The sequence below is a fragment of the Salmo salar genome, chromosome ssa20 (assembly GCF_905237065.1).
Source record: "Salmo salar chromosome ssa20, Ssal_v3.1, whole genome shotgun sequence".
Taxonomy (NCBI): domain Eukaryota; kingdom Metazoa; phylum Chordata; class Actinopteri; order Salmoniformes; family Salmonidae; genus Salmo; species Salmo salar.
The window spans coordinates 62,029,205-62,045,414 of NC_059461.1; the positions used below are offsets into that span (position 1 = coordinate 62,029,205).

Genomic DNA, 16,210 nt, shown 5'->3' on the forward strand with positions numbered 1-16,210 from the left:
TGACATTGTTTGTCATAGGGTAAATTCCCTATGAAAAAACATTGGGATGGAGGGATGAAAGAAAGTGATAACACACAGAAAGATACCATTGCTGCACTGTTATCACACATTTTCCAACATTAGGGACATAGACTTAAAAAAAAAAAAACATCACTATGACATCGGCCCAAGTGAGCCCCCGACAGTCCACATTTGGGGGTCTGGCTCATGGACTATTTGTTGGATTGCATGAACATGACATGGTTACAATTTGTCACTTTTGATGTTGATGCAGGATTGCCTTTGTGAGGATATCTATATTATGTAGAATTATTTTTTCAATGTTCAGCATAACTTATATGAAAACGTGGGACAAACACCACAGATAATCATACAAAACACAAGAGAACAAAAAGTCAAACAAGTAACTTGACATGAGCCACTGATTGCATTTCCAGCACTGAGGTTAGGAATCTTCATTCATTTATTTTATTTTATTGGAAAGTTGCTTTCCAGATGCCAGCATCCCTGAGAAATATATAGTGTATATAACAAGATTCCTCGGCCACCCCATCATTAAGAGGGGGGGGGCTTTCCAAAAGGTCAGCATGTCTAGAAAAACACTACCAGGTAGCCTACAGCAGCCTGTCTCCCAATCATGCCCCCTAGCTCACTTCCGACAGCCTCACTGCCCTAGACTGAGTGGGTCATGGGCATAGCTTCCCTGCCATAGACTGAGTGGGTCATGGGCATAGCTTCACTGCCCTAGATTGAGTGGGTCATGGGCATAGCTTCACTGCCATAGACTGAGTGGGTCATGGGCATAGCTTTGAAGCCTTGAAGGTAGAATGTCATTGGGGAAATTATGGTTGAGGTGCAATCCCTAGACTAGAAGGTGGCCTTGGGGGAGAGTATATGGGGAAACAGTGTCTCCCGTAGGGATTGAGCTCACTGCAGGGCATGGACAGAGCACAGAAGGCTGGCAGCTGTCCATCGTAGCTTAGAGACTGGAGTGAGAGCAGTATGTAGTATCTCTGCTCTCTAAAATCATTCACAGATCGCAGGAGGGTAGAGCCTTGTAATGAACAGGCTTATTTGGCATCATTAGGTATATAGCTAAGAAACACATAAGCAACTAAGATGTATAAAATAAATGGGGTTTGCAGATATGGAAACAAACTAGTGAACACAAACTAATGAAGTTATATAACTTATTAAAATATTTGTTAACTAATTCCCTTTCTCCAATTAAAATCCCCATCATAAATATCATAAATCTTCTCATGCTATAATTCCATCAGGTCTTGGAACAGAGAGTACAGCTATCACTTTCACCAGTATTATTATATTCAGGCATTGTGGAAGTCAGCTGCAGGTGAACTGCAGTAGCAACCTTTGCCCAGTAGGTGGCACTGTCTTCATTCAAGAATTGTGCATCACAGTACACACACCCTGAATGTTACTACTTGTAAAAGTGATTGAGGTGGAGCCAGTGATGTACGCTATTAGCTTATGTTGGCTGTGTGGAGTTCCAAGATGGAGCTCCAGACCCAGGGATGGTTAGCTCCAGGGCAAGCCAGGCCCCTTCCCCTCTGTCCTGCTGGCCCATGACCCGTCGCCTGCCTGGCCCCTTCTAGGCGGTCCACTCAAAGCAGCCTCTGCGATGTGTCTGCATGTCCCTCACTCTACGGATGGACTGGATCTGGGGATGGTGGGCGCCCCACTCGTTCCAGTGCTTGAAGACACCGTACTCGAACACATACTGGTAGCCACGGTAACCGGGGTACTGGTAGCCAACCCAACTGTCATCCAGAGAAACAGATGGAGATAATGAGAGAGAGAAATGGAAGTTAACATCTTAAATCAAATGGATGTGTAGATGGATGGATTGATTGATAAGTTAATATGCCAACTCACGTTCCACCAGTGACCTGGATGCTGGCCACACGGTCCTGGAAGCCGTAGGACCACAGACTGGGGATATCCTCATCACACACCTCCATCTTACGGCCCTCAAAGTTATTACACTCAAACAGGCAGATCTTGTGGTCCTGGGTGTCCTGTAGGCATAGAGGGACAGAGGGAGGGATATCAGCAATAGAGTTTACCACCTATTCACCCACATCCCTCAGACGAGGAGGGGAAGCCACTTAGACTAGAGTATCCATGTAGTGGATGGATGGATGGATGAATGAATGAATGGATGGATGGACAGACTAACCATGCGAACGGGCCTGACGGACATGAAGCGGTCACACCTGTAGCTGTTGCTCCAGGTATCCCAGCGGGGGTACTCTCCCTTCTCCAGCATGAACATTTCTCCACTCAGGTTCTGCTGCTCATAGCCCACCCAGCTGTATGGGGACATTATAAAAGTGTTACAGCACAACTATAACACACTTATAATGAATTAACACAACTCTTATCAACATGATCAGAAGCCTTGAGGCTAGGTACAGCTAAGTGATTAGAAGGTTCCTAGGTGACATCATGTTAGATGTCACATGTTCATCGCAAAAGTCATGTATCTTTGGAAATTGCATGTTGTAAATTAACTATGTATCAGCTGTCTCACTGGACTAAGATAACGTTAGTATTAGTAGGTTTTATTGGTTTCTCTCAGTCATAGACTGAATTGTAAACCAATTTACAATCATAACATCAATCACATAATTATCAAATAGCTTAGGATTGTACTATCAAAACACTTAATATAATAAAATGTAAAAATATGTAATATATACAAAACAATACTACGACAACAAGGTTTGGGGTGGTAGCTTTAGAAAAGGCATCTTCAGAGTTCTTAGGAAGGCATTTCTAAGGCCCCTGGGCTATATGGTGTGTGCATTGATCAGTTTAGTGAAGTATGGAATGGGAGAGTCCTGATAGCGCCTGTGTGTGTTATGGGAGTGTTCAGTTTGTGGCTGTTGCGGGTTGCCTGTCCAGTAATCTGAGGTCTGGTAGGGGGGAGCCAGTCTGCAAACTGGGAGTTCTGTAGGGATTTAGCAAATGTCAGGCAGATCTGCTCCCGTCTGCTGTCGAAGGACATGATTCCGAGGGTTTTGAAGGCTTCCCAGTAGCTGGTGTACGACCCGCTCAGAATTATTCTGCAAGCTTTCTTCTGGACACGCTCCAGCTGACAACTTCACTCTTATAATATGAATCCCTATGAATGTTTTTTTTAATCTTCTATGTAAACAGATGAAGTTAGATATGACGTACGGTCCACACTCCACCCTGATGGAGCCGATCCTCTCAAAGCCCTTCTCACACAGGTTACGGCACTCAGTGATGCACTCCATCATACGACCCTGGAAGTTCTCAAACTCAAACAGGTACATCTGTAAAGATAGCGAATACCACAGTATGGTAATTTACCGTAATAAGCTATAATATAATACTGTTAATGATTTGATATGGAGATCTTTGATCAAGATGCAGGTCTTGGGCATTTAAAACAACTGTAAATGCTGTATCTTCGCTAGAGATTATTAGTTATGATAAGTAGTTTGTTAAAAAAGTGTGTTGACCTACTTTGTGGGCACGCAGCCCCATGGCTGGGTGGCTCCCAATGCTGCCCTGGGCTCCGGAGTGGGACATGGTTGAATCTGTGGCCGATCAGGAAGAGAGTGGGAGGGAGGGAGAGAAATAAAGAGGGGTAAAGCATGGCCTCTTGGAAAAACAGCTTCCTTTGACCTTCATATTGTGACACTCATTTTAGTCATTTCGCAGACATTCTTATCCAGGGCAACTAGGGTTAAGTGCTTTGCTCAAGGGAACATCAACAGATTTTTTCACCTCGTTGGCTCAGAGATTTGAACCAGCGACCTTTTAGTTCATGGCCCAACACCCTTAACCACTAAGCTACCTGCAGCCCATGTCCCAGCTGTGTATCTATTCATGTCATATCTGTTTAGCTAAATAGATAAAAGAATGTTTCCCACCAGTTTCAGATACAAAAGACAAAAAAAGACGAACGGTAGTTCATGTTCAACTCAATGACTATAAACAGATTTCAATATTCGTCTTTTGGCAAAACTCCATATGAAAACCCACTTATCCACCCAAACTATTAATGAGAACATAATCTACTTGTATCTAGTCACTCAAGGTCTTAATCTAGACTGGTTTATAGGCTTTTCCCTCTCTCATTAACTCTACCCCAAAACACACCTTTTGATGTTGAAGCCTGTTCTAAGAGACTTGCCTGTGCAATTTACCCCCAGTAAATATTCCATAAAGAGCAATTCCTCTGTGAAAAAAAAGAATCTCCAAAGATTTTTTTAAACAACATGCTCAAACATATTTTTCTTACAATTACTAAATTCAGTGACACTGAGCACACTTTCATCTGCCAGACGCAGGTAGGCCTGTCATGTAGTATTACTGAGCTGAGAGAAGATCACAGTCAAACATGGGCTCATCTCTCTCACTGCCATTTCCCATTAAATGAACCACGAAACAGACAGAACGTCAAAGTAATGCAAAACATCACTCTCTGGATATAAGACAAAGAACATCCCAGAGTTAATTGAAGTCAAAAGCTTCAATTTGACAGTCCTTGATTTAGGTCATGGGACGAAGAGACCACACCTTTGCCCCCCATCTCTCTCGCTCACAACCCCCTTCCCTGAGTGTGAATCTCACCAAGCGGCTGGTTGTCAGGTACAAGGGAGGAACAGACGTCCAGAAAGATAAGCCTAAGAGTTGGAATAAAGCCCCCAGAGTGGTGATATATATACAATTACATCCCCATGCTGCCTATTGGGCCGGGATCCCACCTCGTCATTGGATGAGCAGGGTTCTCTTTAGGGGGGGTTCAGGGGTCATATATGCTGATCTCCACTAAGCCATGCTGAGTTGGCTGCTCGCTTTGTTGTCCTGCGCTGTGTGGTGGATCTCTCGCTGTCTCGCTCTCTCTAGCAGAGCAAGCAATGTGCTGACCTATTGTGTGTAGTGCGAATAGGCGGGCCGGCTACTGTTCAGTTGGAACTGGCACGCAGGGAGACAGGTATGCACACACACAGTTTGGTGTTTGCTAAGTTTTGTTTTCTGCTATAGCATGGGACACCTCAACGGACAGTAGTGTCTGTCAGGCTGCCAACATCTAGTATAGTAAGAGGAACACAGCAAAGGACTTGGCACCCATGTCATTTTACAATACAAGAATGGTTTACAGTGAAACAGTCAGAACATGACATAGCTAGATACAGTGAGGGAAAAAAGTATTTGATCCCCTGCTGATTTTGTACGTTTGCCCACTGACAAAGAAATGATCAGTCTATAATTTTAATGGTAGATTTATTTGAACAGTGAGAGACAGAATAACAACCAAAAAATCCCGAAAAACGCATATAAAAAATGTTATAAAATGATTTGCATTTTAATGAGGGAAATAAGTATTTGACCCCTCTGCAAAATATGACTTAGTACTTGGTGGCAAAACCCTTGTTGGCAATCACAGAGGTCAGACGTTTCTTGCAGTTGGCCACCAGGTTTGCACACATCTCAGGAGGGATTTTGTCCCACTCCTCTTTGCAGATCTTCTCCAAGTCATTAAGGTTTTGAGGCTGACGTTTGGCAACTCGAATCTTCAGCTCCCTCCACAGATTTTCTATGGGATTAAGGTCTGAAGACTGGCTAGGCCACTCCAGGACCTTAATGTGCTTCCTCTTGAGCCACTCCTTTGTTGTCTTGGCTGTGTGTTTTGGGTCATTGTCATGCTGGAATACCCATTCCACGACCCATTTTCAATGCCCTGGCTGAGGGAAGGAGGTTCTCACCCAAGATTTGACGGTACATGGCCCCATCCATCGTCCCTTTGATGCGGTGAAGTTGTCCTGTCCCCTTAGCAGAAAAACACCCCCAAAGCATAATGTTTCCACCTCCATGTTTGACGGTGAGGATGGTGTTCTTGGGGTCATATGCAGCATTCCTCCTCCTCCAAACACGGCGAGTTGAGTTGATGCCAAAGAGCTCAATTTTGGTCTCATCTGACCACAACACTTACACCCAGTTGTCCTCTGAATCATTCAGATGTTCATTGGCAAACTTCAGGCGGGCATGTATATGTGCTTTCTTGAGCAGGGGGACCTTGCGGGCACTGCAGGATTTCAGTCCGTCACGGCGTAGTGTGTTACCAATTGTTTTCTTGGTGACTATGGTCCCAGCAGCCTTGAGATCATTGACAAGATCCTCCCGTGTAGTTCTGGGCTGATTCCTCACCATTCTCATGATCATTGCAACTCCACGAGGTGAGATCTTGCATGGAGCCCCAGGTCGAGGGAGATTGACAGTACTTTTGTTTCTTCCATTTGCGAATAATCGCACCAACTGTTGTCACCTTCTCACCAAGCTGCTTGGCGATGGTCTTGTAGCCCATTCCAGCCTTGTGTATGTCTACAATCTTGTCCCTGACATCCTTGGAGAGCTCTTTGGTCTTGGCCATGGTGGAGAGTTTGGACTCTGATTGATTGATTGCTTCTGTGGACAGGTGTCTTTTATACAGGTAACAAGATGAGATTAGGAGCACTCCCTTTAATAGTGTGCTCCTAATCTCAGCTCGTTACCTGTATAAAAGACACCTGGGAGCCAGAAATCTTTCTGATTGAGAGGGGGTCAAATACTTATTTCCCTCATTAAAATGCAAATCAATTTATAACATTTTTGACATGCGTTTTTCTGGATATTTTTTTGTTATTCTGTCTCTCACTGTTCAAATAAACCTACCATTAAAATTATAGACTGATCATTTCTTTGTCAGTGGGCAAACGTACAAAATCAGCAGGGGATCAAATACTTTTTTCCCTCACTGTATTCTCTGCCTGGCCTAAGTGGAAATCATCAGGTACAGTTGGGTGAAGAAAGCAGGTTTGTAAAGCATGTTTGGTACAGGTGTCACATTATATAGTACATCATATCAAAGAAAAGGGGGGGGGGTCAAGTGGATTAGGATAGAAATAGTGCTCATTGATAATGGTACTTAATATACTCTGCAAGTCTAAGCTGTTGGGGGGGGGGGGTTATACTAAGCTAACATATGGAATTGTTTTAAGATGATCGAATCATGGATCATTTAGCTATTTGATTTTGAAATGTAGGACACTTAGGTAGAAAAAAAAGATTTACTACTATAGCCCATAGAAATGCATTGAATAACACCTTCATAAATGGCAACAAAGACAGTCAAAAAAATAAATAATAAGGATTTGAAGTGTCTGTCCTATATCTAGGAGACATAAGAAAGCGCAGGAAAAAATAATAATAAATACATAAATAAAAAAAAGAATGTATATATATATATATATATATATATTTAACCATCTCCATAATTCCATTCATTTGTACGGGTTACCTTCAAATGAGTCCCGTGACACTTATGGAGTCATATTAGTTTGTAGCCTAAACGGTTCAGACGCTACGGACATTTTCATGAGATGACCGATTTTCGGGATGTCACATGGTTTGACAAACACTGCTGTAGCTCGGCCACCTTCCACCGCAGATGCGGAGGATTGAGATGCAGCCCATGCAGTTCAACTCTACCATTGAAATCGTGATTGTGCCTCTATGTCATCAAAAGGGAGGGGTTCAGTATGAAATACACTCCCTTCTAGATGTGCTGGGTGGTACCACTTCAAGGCTTACTATAAAAGCAGGTGAGAGTGTGCCTTACCTGGTCTCAAAGCATTTCGTATTATTTTGTACGTAAATCCGAGACACTCCATTTAGTATGATATGTTATGTTGCGTATGGTATCTATTCATTTGTGGATGTCCATTACCCGTTTCAAATCAGAATCAAATTTTATTGGTCACATACAGTACACATGGTTAGCAGATGTTATTCTGAGTGTAGCGAAATGCTTGTGCTTCTAGTTCCAACAGTGTAGCAATATCTAACAATTCCACAACAAATACCTAATACACACAAATCTAAGTAAGGAATGGAATAAGAATATATATATGGATGTCAGAGAGGCGTAAGCTAAGATGCAATAGATAGTATAGAATACAGTATATACATTATTAAAGTGACTAGTGTTCCATTTACTAAAGTGGCCAATGATTTTAAGTCTGTATGTAGGCAGCAGCCTCTCTGTGTTGGTGATGGCTGTTTAACAGTCTGATGGCCTTGAGATAGAAGCTGTTTTTCAGTCTCTCAGTCCCAGCTTTAATGCACCTGTACGGACCTCGCCTTCTAGATAGTAGCGGGGTGAACAGGCAGTGGCTCGGGTGGTTGTTGTCCTTGATGATCTTTTTGGCCTTCCTGTGACATCAGGTGCTGTAGGTGTCCCGGAGGGCAGGTAGTTTGCCCCCGGTGATGCGTTGTGCAGACTGCACCACCCTCTGGAAAGTCCTGATATGTTACGAATTGCAATTCATATTATATTTTACGAATATGTTACAAATCTGCAAAACGTATGATATGTTACAAATTCTAGCTAGGTAGCTAGGTGGCTAACATTAGCTGGCTGCTAACATTAGCTAGGCTAGGGGTTAGGGTTAAAGTTAGGGTTAAGTTTAGGAGTTAGGTTAAAGGGTTAGGGTTAGGAGAAGGGTTAAGGTTAGGGGAAGGGTTAGCTAACATGCTAAGCAGTTGCAAAGTAGTAAGCAGTTGAAAATTAGCTAAAATGCTAAAGTTGCACCCTCACCAACCACCCTACTTTCATTTTGCCTTAAGTAACCATACCAAACGTACCATATCATACTAATGTTACATCTAGTCTATGAGACCAGGCTGTGGTAAGTGGAGTGTGTCAATATTTGCATGATGCTTCCTTGACTAGACCACTGACATTAAACAAAATTCAAAAGGCAGTAAGTTACATTTTCTTTGGGAATTCAAAATTACACAGCAAGTTGCAATAGATGTCAGGAACTCTGGAATTTACCACTGTGAGCTAACTGTCCAGAGCAGTGTTTGCTCTAGATGCACATAATCTTATTATCAGAGTGTGCCAATGGATTTCTGGTAAGTATGCTTTAGTGAGAAAGTGTTGGGATCAGGTACAACTACCCCCCCCCAATTTTTTTTCTCATATTTATGAAAAATTCCACCCAGCCACAACGTCTCACCTGAATGTATTTTGTTTTAAATTTGAAGGGGGTTGGGCAAAGGATGAAATTGGGGTTGAGAGTTACCCTTTAAAGAAAATGTTCTCGTTTAGTATTTCTCCAGTAAGTTTCCTCAAGGAGAAAGCCTGCACTTCTATGTCAAAGATAATAAAACAAAAATACTACAGTAGTGTCTGCAGGAACACTACAGTAAATACTACAGTCAGCAACAACATTACAGTTCATATTATGGTATACTACAATCTGCAAAAACACTACATTAATTACTGTAGTATATACACTACAGTTTTTTTACTACAGTATTTATACTATAGTTAACTGTAAAATACTTTCCTAGTTAAAAGGTTAAAAATATATATATATTTAATACTTCAGTATACTACAGTAGTCACTGTACTGTTTTGTCCACACAAAAAAACTACAATGAATGGAGCCAGCTGCATAACATTCTGCATCCCACTTCTGGTTTAAATCTCAATCTCAGGGTTGGTCCTGGATGGGAGACCAGATGCTGCTGGAAGTGGTGTTTGTAGGGCCAGTAGGAGACACTTTCTTCTGGTCAAAAAATAAATCATTTCCCCAAGGCAGTGATTGGGGACATTGCCCTGTGTAGGGTGCTGTCTTTCAGATGCAAGGTGAAATGGGTGTCCTGGCTCTCTGTGGTCACTAAACATCCCATGACACTTATTGTATGAGTAGGGGTGTTAACCCTGGTGTCCTGGCTAAATTCCCAATCTGACCATCATGGCCACCTAATCACCCCCAGCTTCTAATTGGCTCATTGATCTCCCCAATTGTCATCTAAGAAACACATTTTTAAATGGTTAGAATTTTGGTACATCCTCTTTCTGACGTGTGTCTCTATTTTTTTCCTCAACAGCATATACATTAACTACTGCAATCGTGTCGTGGGTTAGGGGTTGGGCTATGACCAGGACTGGGTGTAGTCTATGTCTGTATAATCACGGGGTCCGGACGTTTGTCCAGGGGCTTGTGTTAATCGGCACTGGGCACGGTGCCCTGCGTCCAGACCAGTACACCAGCACACCGTGGCAGGCGGGGGAGAGCCTAAAGCCCTGTGGCTCAGTATGGAACAATGGAGGGCCCAGCAATGTGCTGACTCCTACCCCGTCCCACAGGCCTGGGCTCCATTTACCACCACTGTGTATAAATAGGCCCGTTTACTCAGGGGTCAGGACATCGTTTTGTGGAGCCCCCCGTGAGCGCTACACAGCAATTTTTTGGGGTAGGTCAGGTAAGCCCTCCATCTTTAGACCGTTCAGCCTATAGCCTTTTGCCAGCATTGTTGCCCATTTACATTGTCTATTGTCCTGTTTTTTTCCTTTGCTGTTTTCTGCTGAGCCTTGGGAATGTATAGAAAGGGTCATACGCACACACACATTCTCTAAATGGACACGCCAATCGTCATCATAGTCAACATCATACATGATGCCATCAACAGCATAGTTTACTTTACACACTCAGGATGTGACAATGGCATGACATCCAGGCACATGACACAATGGTTCACCATGTAGAATTTATAACAACTAATAAAGAAAAACATAATTATCACATATCATTCAGAAATGTGGATGGATGCTTTGCATTGTACTATTTTATTCATGGTATTACATACCAACGTTACATACCAGGCCTATGTATTAGAGAGGAGTTTTTTCAAAATTATATTATAGTATTTGCACTTCTCTGTTGGTATCTGTTTTCTGCTTTGTATCGTCACTCTGGCTTTAGCCAGCTATTTTTGTAGCATGCCTCTCTTTAGCTAGCTGTTTTTGTGGCGTGCACCTCCTCCCTCAGCCCTATGTGCATTGTATTATCATCAGCAACAGCACAGGACAGTGCTTTGTTTGGGCTTGTCATGAGTCTCTTGCATAGATTCTCTAGTTCCAGCCACATTAGCATAACATTAATATATTTGGGCATTAGCTGCTGGGCACAGACTAATGCAAGAGCTAGAGCTGAGTGGAGATGAGGTCCATTGGGGTTTAGTCAGGTCTACCCTGGTCTCCCTGTAAGGCCAAACAGAAATGTGACTGCGTAACTGACTGTGACTGTGTGCTTTCTGCACTGCAGGTCAATTATTACTGAGATATCAAACATGGCGCTGACTACTCCTAACCCAGTGGGACCATGGAAGGTGAGTCAGTGTTAGGTACACCACGTTTCCACAACCTTTTCCATTTTTCCTTAATTAACAGACGTAAGAGGAGAAAGGAAAGCTTTGCACACGGAAGTGCATTCTCTAGCAGAGATACTGGTTGTGTTAAAAACAGTCAGAAAATATATATTTTTTTTTAAAACAGCAATAGCGGGTCAGGCAGATTACAAATATGTACTATATCCTCTGTCCTAGATCACGGTCTACGACCAGGAGAACTTCCAGGGAAAGCGTATGGAGTTCACTGCTTCCTGCCAGAACATCATGGAGTGTGGTGTGGACAACATCCGCTCCCTGAAGGTCGAGTGTGGAGCGTAAGTCAGCCAGCCCGCCAAAACACATGTACATACTGTAGGATATTTATCTCCCTGACAGGTTACACATTATCCTTCAAGCCAGGGGACCATTGCACAGGCAACAATTTCTAAGGGATACTGATAGACACCTACTGTATCATGGACACATGCCAAAGTCTTTGCCCCACCTTTGCAACTATCCACATGTACTGTATATCGCTATCCCTCTGTCTCTCCATGTCTCGCTATTAATCTCTATCACTTTGTATCTGTCCGACTTCCCATGTTTCCCTCGCTCTCTCTGTGTATGTGTAGCTGGGTAGGGTACGAGCACTCCAGCTTCTCTGGGCAGCAGTTTGTGTTGGAGCGTGGAGAGTACCCTCGCTGGGAGTCCTGGAGCGGCAGCAACGCCTACCACATCGAAAGGTTGATGTCCTTCCGCCCAGTCTGCTCTGCTGTGAGTGTACTATCCAAGCCTACTTCCTGTTCCTGCCAGACCAGGCCAGACAGACACTCTCCTCTGTGGAATATGTTCCAATATCCATTGTAGAATTCCACTTAGAATGCCCAATACATTCACATAGTAAGCTAGTACCGATATTGGAACAGAAGCCTGGGTTCTGTCCTCAGTCTATGTCTCTGGCTCTTGTGACTGACACTGACAGAGTCCAGCTCTACTCAGTATTACTGACAGCGACATTACATTTAACAGATAAAAGTAGCTGTCCTTGATAGGCTCTACCAGCATTATTAAAAGTACTAAATGACAAAGTGAATAAAACACAGTATTATAAAGATTTCATACTTTCATTCATAATTCTACACAATATATCTTTTGTAAATAGTTTGGAGTGAAACAGGTTGAATGTAACCTGACATTGCCTACTCCTCTCTCTGAACTGCACAGAACCATAAGGAGTCCAAGATTGTGGTGTTCGAAAGGGAGAACTTCATTGGCAAGCAGTGGGAGATGAACGATGACTACCCCTCCCTGCAGGCCATGGGCTGGGGCAACAACGAGATCGGATCCATGCAGGTCCAGAGCGGAGCGTAAGTAGTAGGAGTAGAAATCCTGGCTTCCTTTTTCACACTACAGAAGACTATGCTCATAACAAATCAGAAATAGAGGAATCAGGCCTCCCGAGTGGCACAGCATGGCAGTGCTAGAGGCGTTACTACAGACCCGGGTTCATTCCTGGGCTGTCCCATAGGACGGCACACAATTGGCCCAGCTACGTCAGAGTTAGGGGTGGGTTTGGCCGGAGGGGCTTTACTTGGCTCATCGCGCTCTAGCAACTTCTTGTGGTGGGTCGGGTGCCTGCAGGCTGACCCCAGTCGCCAGTTGAACGGTGTTTCCTCCAACACATTGGTGTGGCTGGCTTCCGGGTTAAGCGGGCGGGTGTTCAGGAGCGGGGTTAGGTGGGTCATGTTTTGGAGGACGCATGACTCCACCTTCGCCTCTCCCGAGCTTTCTTGAAAGAAATAGCTATTATATGGTGTCCCTGGATATTATACAGAGGACTAACATGTACTGTAGAGGCCAACTCTTTCTGATCTGCAAGTGCCTAGACTCTGAACATCATGAGGGGCCACAGTGGCTGGGGGGCAAGCGTAGAGAAAATGTTTCAGTTTAAAGTAAGTTTGCTGCAACTCTACTCATTTTGCCATGTGGTGGAGAGAAATATATATATATATAAAAATAACCGATTGGTAATTCAACGATGATTACAAGTTTAGATAGCTTGCTAGACTAATTTACCAATCTAAACATTTTTTGCTGACATGGGCTAATTGTGAGTGACTGTCATAAAAAGAAAAACTGCTTATGAACAACCAAATTTTGAAATTGCACCTTTAGTATTTTTAATTTGTTTGTGGAACTTGATCTGCGGACCTACAAAAGTGGCCACCAGTTGCCCATCCCTGCTCTACAGGGTAAGGACTGGGGCTTGTTTCTTGGTATTTTCTCACTTCACCCACTTCCTCTCCATCTCCCCCTTTAGCTGGGTGTGCTACCAGTTCCCTGGTTACCGTGGCTACCAGTACATCATGGAGTGCGACCGTCATGGCGGAGAGTACAAACACTACAGGGAGTGGGGCTCCCACGCTCAGACCTCCCAGGTCCAGTCTCTGCGTCGCATCCAGCAGTAAGAGCGTCCACAGCTTCCTCCCTCTTTCACCCCTCCTCTTCCTCCTCCTTTCCCTCATCCCTCCTTCGCCCTATCATTCCAAGCTTGACCAGTAGTCCTGTTAGACCTCCAAGACCAACGGCTCCTGAAGCTTCTGGTGCTCCACAGCTACAAACATGTTTACAGCACTTTTGTTTTGTTCCATCGCCAAAAGAAGAAAAACGAGAGAACGAAAGAATAAGATAGAAAAGTGACAGATGCATCCCACATCAATCGGAGTGAAGGGTCTCGGGTGATGTGGTGGTACAAGCCAGGCTTTGATGCTGTTCTTCAGTGTTGTCACGGGGAATTCACAGTCACAGTGATCAATAAAGAGAAAATGAGCAACAACAATAAACAGTGATACAAGAGTCTGCTATTAACCTGCTCTGGTGTCTTTACTCTTTTCACTGTCTTCTTGTGCATCTTTTCTCAGCCCTTTCCTCTGTAGGCGACTACTTTCTAATGAAGTCTTCAGTGTCTGTAATAGAAGTTAGTAGAGTTGGTTTTGTCAATATGCACCGGCCTACCATACAAAAGGGCTATAATCTACTGGTTCATGTTCAGCATCAGGTTTCCGGTCCCTATAAAACAGGTCAAACTGGGCTGGAGTTACACCACAGCATTCCACCACTTCTAGGCCTACCCTTACAAGCCTACAGTAGCAGACAAGTAGCTATAAACTCTTAGTTGAAATGACCCTATAATGTCAGTTAATTTTATGTACAGTAGTTCCATCACCTTGAACAAACTAATTTCACCCTTGCTTATAAGAAATATAGAAAATATGGTTAAGAAATATAAAGTGTCTACTAAGTGGACCTTCATACTGAAAGCAAACTGTTACACCCTATCGCACAGCACACGGTTAGAAACTCCAGTAATCAACGTATTTTAGCCATAATTCAATATACAATACAAAGATTTAATAATGACTGAAATTAAATACTTAGTGTAATGTAAAATGTTTTAATTAAACATTAATTAGACCTTACAGTGAAATGCTTACTTACAGGCTAACCAATAGTGCAAAAAAAGGTATTAGGTGAACAATAGGTAAGTAAATAAATAAAACAGTAAAAAGATAAGATATCAAAGTGTTTATCCAACAGCGCCCTCTCAGGCAACACTAAAAAACCCAGTGAGTCTCAATTCAGTGCCAAATCTTGCCTAAATGCATAGTGTCTGTCAGGCCTATCCTATGCAATTTAGTATCAATAGCCTATAATGTATGAGGAAATATGTTTGGGAAATTGAGACTATGGTAATATTGGCAATTTACGACTTACCACATTTCAGAAATATCATACAATGTATATATATTACATTACTGATTAATGTTGACATCATTGTACAGAACTAAAATGCGCTGTACATGTTGTCTCAAAGTCTAGCTTCTTCAAGCCACCTTAAAAAGGAGGGTCAATCCGATCTGGATTCCTTGGGGTGTCCCTGCCCTAAACCCTAACCCCTACTCTTACCCTAACTTGAAACAACCATTACGTAACCCTAACCCTTAACTTAACCCCGGATAGCGTGGACCTTAAAAAGAGGCTCCTCCTCAAGGAGGAGACTGACATCAGATGATCAGATGAGTTGGATGCAGACACTGGCAGGCTGGCCGGAGAGACAGCTATCAAAATTCTAGATAGTTAGAAATGTTTTTATCATATACCTTTTTATTTCACAAGCCATGATGTTTTCAAGAGTTGCTAGTAAGTTGTGTGTGAAGTGTGGAGAAGTGGGGTGCTCTAGATGGCATGGTAGAATTAACTTGACAATGGAGACTGAAGTATTATGACTTTTAACTTTGGTAAGAATTAACACTGCATGCAAGCACTTCAAATTGCAAGGCGCTCATTTACATATCCCCTTGACCTTCAACCTCACGAGTGATATTGATTGGCTGTTAGTCCATAACTCCCTTGTGTTTATCATTATCTTCATATATTACAAGGAGAGTCAGAAACATGGCAACATCTTTGCGGGAACATAACATACAGCGCCGAAACTATGCGTTAAATTTTTGGTCTTCCTCCTTTTTGTTGTTGTCCCCATCACGGCCACAGGGATAACGGCTCTGAGCGCCGGCGAGGCTTGTCAAAAGCAACACAAATGGTGCTTTCAAGAAAACTGGGATCATGATGTCAGTGATCTCCAGGTGGGAAAGTCTGAGTTATACAAAGATGCCAGAGTTTCCGAGTTGGATGATTGTAAAATAAAATAAAAATCCCAGTCGGAGTTTCTTTCCCAGAGTGCCCAGTTGTCTTGGAGGCACTGAAGTCGGAGATTACCAATTTCCCAATTGTTTTTGAACGCGGCACCAATTCGCTGTTTTGAACGCTGCATTTTACTTTTTAACTAGGCAAGTCCGTTAAGAACAAATTCTTACAATGACGGCTGCATTGACGTCCTAGTCGGAACTAGAAACAGAAATTTCCGACTTGCTAACTGGTTGAACTCGGCACCGGATTAACTACAACCAATTAGCAAATCGGACATTTG

The 16,210-nt window shown here is 43.1% G+C and overlaps 2 protein-coding genes across 5 annotated transcripts; one reads left to right on the plus strand and one right to left on the minus strand.

The window, feature by feature from the left end:
- Positions 1 to 425: 425 nt before the first annotated feature.
- LOC106581035 (beta-crystallin B1) lies at positions 426 to 4,781 on the minus strand. Of its 2 annotated transcripts, none has more exons than XM_014162707.2 (6): positions 4,630 to 4,781; positions 3,517 to 3,590; positions 3,205 to 3,323; positions 2,201 to 2,333; positions 1,897 to 2,039; positions 426 to 1,781 (listed from the first exon to the last, which is right to left on the minus strand). In XM_014162707.2, exons 2-6 carry the CDS (start codon positions 3,580 to 3,582, stop codon positions 1,613 to 1,615), a joined length of 630 nt encoding a protein of 209 aa, XP_014018182.1. In that variant the 5' UTR covers positions 3,583 to 3,590; positions 4,630 to 4,781; the 3' UTR covers positions 426 to 1,612. The 2 variants fall into 2 exon arrangements, with proteins under 2 accessions (XP_014018182.1, XP_045559697.1); XM_045703741.1 differs by lacking the exon at positions 4,630 to 4,781 and adding an exon at positions 4,576 to 4,603.
- A 5,252-nt stretch (positions 4,782 to 10,033) lies between these two features.
- crb12 (Beta-crystallin A1-2) lies at positions 10,034 to 14,088 on the plus strand. Of its 3 annotated transcripts, none has more exons than XM_014162683.2 (6): positions 10,034 to 10,314; positions 11,157 to 11,220; positions 11,437 to 11,555; positions 11,853 to 11,994; positions 12,445 to 12,587; positions 13,541 to 14,088. In XM_014162683.2, exons 2-6 carry the CDS (start codon positions 11,182 to 11,184, stop codon positions 13,686 to 13,688), a joined length of 591 nt encoding a protein of 196 aa, XP_014018158.1. In that variant the 5' UTR covers positions 10,034 to 10,314; positions 11,157 to 11,181; the 3' UTR covers positions 13,689 to 14,088. The 3 variants fall into 3 exon arrangements, with proteins under 3 accessions (XP_014018158.1, XP_014018159.1, NP_001134082.1); XM_014162684.2 differs by having other exon boundaries at positions 10,072 to 10,305; NM_001140610.2 differs by lacking the exon at positions 10,034 to 10,314 and having other exon boundaries at positions 11,029 to 11,220; positions 13,541 to 14,051.
- Positions 14,089 to 16,210: the final 2,122 nt, after the last annotated feature.